Source organism: Neoarius graeffei, chromosome 18, assembly GCF_027579695.1.
Source record: "Neoarius graeffei isolate fNeoGra1 chromosome 18, fNeoGra1.pri, whole genome shotgun sequence".
Lineage (NCBI taxonomy): Eukaryota > Metazoa > Chordata > Actinopteri > Siluriformes > Ariidae > Neoarius > Neoarius graeffei.
The window spans coordinates 696,985-703,028 of record NC_083586.1 but is presented as its reverse complement, the minus strand read 5'-3'; the positions used below and the strand labels follow the sequence as shown (position 1 = coordinate 703,028).

Below are 6,044 nucleotides of genomic sequence, written 5' to 3'. Positions count from 1 at the left end.
CAGTATACATTTAATGCTGTATACTCATTTGTTTTCATCCATGTTTCTGTTAAACAGTACATTAAACTCCTGATCAGTGATACGTTCATTAACAATTAGCGCTTCAGATATAAGAGATCTAATATTTAATCGTTCTACGTTTAGATCAAAGGTGCTGGCAGTGGCTGTACAGTCAGTATGATCTAATTTTATATTAATTAGCAGGCTTTCGTCTAAACGGGGGAACAGGGGCGCTGCGCCCTCTTACTCTCGGCGTGCGCCCCCTTACCGACTCCGTGAAAACATCCCAGCAACACTACGTGACAATGTGTCTGATCATCAAATACGTTATAATTGCTCCAAAAATATTCCAATCATAGTAGATACACCGCCAGATGGTGCAAAAACAATCCGAATTGGCGTTTTCCAGACTGAGGCGCCATGTTGTTTAGTTGTTTACTTGTCGCGGCTGCTCTCGCGAGATTTGATATAGGTTACATACAAGGTCAGCTGACTTGTAGAGCGAGATTTCTCGAGACTGAATGACCTTTCACCCACCGGCGCGGGAGCTTTTGACAGAAGTAGTTCGTGAGTTGTTTTTGTTGACACTTGGGCATTTAAAGATGTCATCCCGCGGCACGAAGCGGAAGAAAGCCAAAGACTGTCCGGGGCAGAAGAAGATTACTTCTTTCTTTTTCAATGTTGACAGACAATTTGTTACAATTTCCCTCTCAGATAGCCTCAGAATGTCCCATTGGAGCATTTTTCAAAGGCTTTGCGCGGCGGGGGGGGGACAACCGGCACCCCCCCCCCGCTTCGCTCCCTTGCCATGGTGAGTGCCCTCGTACTAAATTTTTCTAGAAATAAACCTGAATTAGATTACTAGAACAAACTGAGTATTTCTCCTTTTTTGTATCGCTCGGGGAACAGACACATTCTCAACATAGTGGAACCTGAGTGATGGCTCTGTGCAGCTAGCAGACAGTCCGTTTAGTCTGTTTGTCTGCTCCCTGTCCTTGGCTCTGGATTGTCACAGATTAACTAGGCCTGTTCTGAGACTATGAGCTATGCTGTGAGAAATGAGAGCAGCACCTTCCCGAGTGGGATGGATACCGTCCTGCCCTAACAAATTTGTTGTTTGAGCTTTAGGTGTGTGAAGACATGAACACCGAGATATCCAAAGATGGAGGGACGTCAGAAGTCCGTGTGAAGAAAGAGGAGACGCTGGAGCTGAATATCTCCAACCATGGAGACGACCTTGACAACCCACCTGAATGTCTTTCCATTAACATGGAAGATCATGACAATAAAGACCACCTCTGTAAGACATCAGCCCTCTCTGGTGCTCAGTAACACTCACTGTTTATTCTACCCTACACACTAACTAGTGCACTTAAAGTCCAATACAGTACATTTGGGATGTAGCCTCAGGCTACATCCACACGACAACGGCAACGAGATGTTATTTAAAAATATATCGCGTCCAAATGGGCAACGATCAGTAAAATATCAGGTCCATATGGCAACACAACGCTTGCTGAAAATGATGCAATACACATGCCACACCTCTAGGGGCGCTGTAAGACGGTCCCTTCTGAGACACCAGAACAATAGAAGAAGTAAGGACACATGCGCATAAACTATTATGCGTGAGACTTCATATTAGCCACAAAGTCAGGAAAATCTGTTCGTAAAATTACATTATAATGACCAAATACAATGAAAAGTATTTTTCCAGTCTCACCTGTGAAAGGTAATCCCATGTGATCTCGTTTGGACGGCAAACCTGTTGGTACAGTTAAACGCAGCTAATCTTTATTCTCCACTTTGACCTCTCCAATATGGCGGTGAGGATGACGTATGATTCTACGCGGAAGGCGGCGTCTTTAATGGTCCGGAATAAATTGAATGCTACATGTTGATGGATTAATTTGTTGTTTCTCACCTGTGAAAGGTAATCCCATATGATCTCGTTTGGATGGTAAACCTGTTGGTACAGTTAAACGCAGCACATGAATCTTCATTCTCCGCTTTGACCTATCCAATATGGCGGCGAGGATGACGTATGATTCTACGCGGAAGGCGGCGTCTTTAATGGTCCGGAATAAATTGAATGCTACACGTTGATGGATTAATTTGCTCTTCTACGCCCTTTTTGAGGAATGTATTGTAGGACTTAAACCAATATCTGAAGAGGTGAGATCGCTCCTTTTTTTCCCCTATTTTTGCTGGCGGGATTGACTCTGCGCAGAGTCTCTCTCTCTCTCTCTCTCTCTCACTTTGCACCATTACACAATAAATATTCACAGTGAAAATATTTTGTAAGCGCGTTTCATGAACCAAGTTATAGGATTTGTTGACAACTCGCATCGAGTTCGTTACACTTCTACCCGGCGTGAAGCACTGACAGTCGTGGTTGTGACGTCATCGTAAACAAATCCGTTCTACTCATCCAGACGACTTCACAACGGCAACGTTGCCAGATCTTTCCACTCTGGAACCCGTTCTCAAAAAGATTGCGTTTTGGGCACCCAAAACGCCGGTGCCGTGTGGATGCCAGGCCTAAACGATAAGCAATTGTATTGGAGTCACCTGAATCTGTTGCCGTGTGGACAGGGCCTCAGTCTCTGATTATTTAATCAACAAACTGTGACAAAATTAAATTGAATTTGATATTTTTATTGATGGTGTGAACTTTGTCTATAGAGAGTGTAATATGGTAGGAAGGAGTGAGAGAAACCAAGTAATTTTATATTAGGGCTGTCAAACGATTAAAATTTTTAATCGCGATTAAGCTCATAAAATTATGTAATTAATCGCAAAAAAAATCTTTAAACATCTGTTTAAATTGTACTCAAATACATTTCTACATCAGAGCAAACATTTGAATATATGCTCTGATGCTCCATGTCAATTATAAGGCTCATCTTCTCTATGACAGACAATATATAGGCCTAATTCACAAATATTTGGCATTCGGGTTTTGATATTAGATCTAGGCATGCAGCATATTCTTTCCAATGTAGCCTATCAGACATCTGTTGGGCATAGGCTATGTGCAAAATACGATTTGGAGAAATAACAGACTATATATATTTTTTTTTTCTCAACTGTAATAGCTGCAAGGTACATTTCGAAGAGCAAAGAGGAAGTAGTTTGACTCCTGCAAGTTCATTCAAGTGAAGCAGTAGGCTATTTGGAAATCGCTAGGCTACCTACAATCTACAGGTGGAGATAAGGGAATGTGCGCATTCCCGATCGTAGCCCACCAGATATCAACACATTTCACCCGGTAAAATGAAAGTAAACGGAACTCGCACCGCATCGCTATGCAGACTACAATTTAACTGACCATGTTGCTGGTTTATTTGACAAGTTGTAGAGCTACGTTTTACCACAAAGTTAATGTTATAACTAGCTTTATTTTGCATGCTAGTCACCCGCGAAAATCTGCATTGTTCCTTACCAAGATGAGCCCAATTCACTGTTGTTTAAATACTCTGCGATAACGCCGTCATTTTTTTTTTAATCGCGATTAAATGAAATTGCATTAACGCACTAATAACACGTTAGCTTCAACAGCCCTAATATATATATATATATATATATATATATATATATATATATATATATATATAAAATATTTATTTTAATTTCCTTAAAATACATTTGTCATTATGAAGAGATGATGTTAACCTGAACCAAAAAAGTGTGGAATATCACACCATGGGTCATGCTGTTATATAAAAATCTATGGCGGGTGATTTTTATTTTCATATAACAGAACAGCCCAAAGTATATTATTCCCCTCATACCACAGTGATTTGCCAACAATTACAATTTTTAATTTATTAATGAATGACACGTTGCATGTTTTATTTGTTTCTGTTTACATTTAATATTACAGAATGTCTGTCATTCTCTCCAGCCACTCCTGTGTTTTTGTTCTGAGACAAAAAAAAAAAAAATGCAAGTTCTTGTGTGACTGAGGAAACCAGAAAGCACAAACTCCTCTGTCCTGAAGACTCCCCTATCATGGGAAACTTACTGACTGATATCTGGGTCTCCTTCAGTAAATGTTAAATAAACCTGTCCTAATGTCTTCACCACATTAGAAGATTATAGGTTTTTTTCCCACCCATGTTCTCCCCAATGTTGTCACCTGCTAGTACCCACCCACCAGCCAGGTCTCTCTAACCATGTGAGTGAAGGCTAACACATGCTTCCTCCCAGACATGTGAAGCCATCAACTTCCTCTTTTACAAATGCAGCTCATGTTCCATCAAGGGATAGCAAAACACACCCAGAGGAAAGTGCTACGTGCTCTCTTCTCCACATGCATGAGCTCGCAGAAGACCCCAATTGGCTGTGATTAATACAGGAAAGAGAGAACGCCCCTTTAGTATTCCTCTGGAATGGGATGTTCAATAAGCACATAGGGATGTGATGGACAGGTGTCCAAATATCTGTATACGGATTTAGGGGCATCACAGGTTCTGGATTCAATTCTGAGCTCGGGTTGCTGTCTGTGTGAAGTTTTGCAAGTTTTCTCCCTGTCTGCATGAGTTTCCTCTGGGTCCACTGGTTTCTTCTTAAACAAATTGGTTATGCTTAAATTGCCACTAGATATTTTTTTTTTTGTAATTAAATATGAATCCAAATGTATGGCATTGGAAAAAATGCCTAGATCTAGAAATGGCAGAATTGTCAGCAAGCTCAAATAAAGATGTGCATGAGACATTTTACTTATTTTTTAATTCTGTGCATAGTTATTTTTGTTTGTACCTGCATGTAATTTCCTGACAAATTTGGGAAATTCTGTTTCCCAGAAGATAAGGAAACAAGTAGCCAAATTTAAAACAACCATGACCCTGACCAGGCAGATCCTAAGGATGCCGTAAATATATCACACAGTGCCACACATGTTAATGAACATTGTTTTATTTTGCCCTGCAAGACTGATATCTGACCACTTGTTTACTCCCACAAGGAAGTAAAAAATTTATACTCCTGTACCTCATGTCCTGTGAGATCTCAATCCTGATGGACACCTCTAGTCTCAACCAGATGCTCAATGAACCTTACTGGCAAGCTTTCTTCAGATAATCTTTGTACCATACTAATGTACTGTATATGGTCTTAGATACACACACACACACACACACACTGTGCATACATTTGGGCCTCATTTCTTCCTATTGTGTTTTCTCTACGCCCAGACTGTGAAGTTTGCAAATCCTTCTTCTTCAACAAATGTGAGGTTCATGGACTGCCCCTCTTCATCTCAGATACTCCTGTTCCCATGGGAGTCTCTGACCGAGCCAGACAAACTCTTCCTCCTGGGCTAGAAATCAAGAAGTCCAGTATTCCTGACGCAGGCCTGGGAGTGTTTAATAAGGGGGAGACGATTCCAGTAGGTGCACACTTTGGACCCTACCAGGGAGAGCTGGTAAACCGAGAGGAAGCCAGGAAAAGTGGAGACTCCTGGGTTGTGAGTTTCTCACAAAATTATTATAAAGACTGTATATTTGTAAGTAACAACTAGGTGAAGGTAGCTCCAGTTAATATCAATTTCTTCTTGCCAAAGATATGTGGAGTAGGTGTTTAAATCACAAGTTCCTACATCGATTCTTTTAGCCAGTGTGGTGGAAATTCACCTGTTAGTAATAGAAATACTAGTAACATCTGAAATAATGCTCAAGCAAATATTTATTTATTGTATAATTTTAAAGTAATTATTCATGAAGAATCACATAAAATCACAAGCCCAGGTAGTCATTAACATAGGTCCTCCCATAACTACTTCTAAGCATGGTCCTCTGTTACACAAGATATTATTCATCATAGTTTCCATCAACATTACATAGTCTGTTTTCCCAAATGCAGCTGAGAAAAACTGTACCAAGTTTTCCTTGACTCTGCTGCATCCACGGCAACATGGTAGCTTCACCCCCCCCACACACACACACAAAAGAACTTATCCATTCACACCTTACAACAACTTTCTTTTCTAAACATTGAGGATAAACAGAGAAGCATGACACTAGAGGATTTGAACAGATACT

General features: G+C 40.5%; 1 protein-coding gene across 1 annotated transcript in view; it reads left to right on the top strand.

Moving 5' to 3' along the window:
* Window positions 1–1,140: 1,140 nt before the first annotated feature.
* Window positions 1,141–6,044, top strand: part of LOC132866553 (zinc finger protein 665-like) — a 69,749-nt gene continuing 64,845 nt past the window's right edge. The window contains exons 1-2 of the mRNA XM_060899379.1: window positions 1,141–1,300; window positions 5,199–5,470. Of these exons, the coding sequence (XP_060755362.1) occupies window positions 1,141–1,300; window positions 5,199–5,470 (432 nt within the window). The remainder of the gene's footprint in view (window positions 1,301–5,198; window positions 5,471–6,044) is intronic.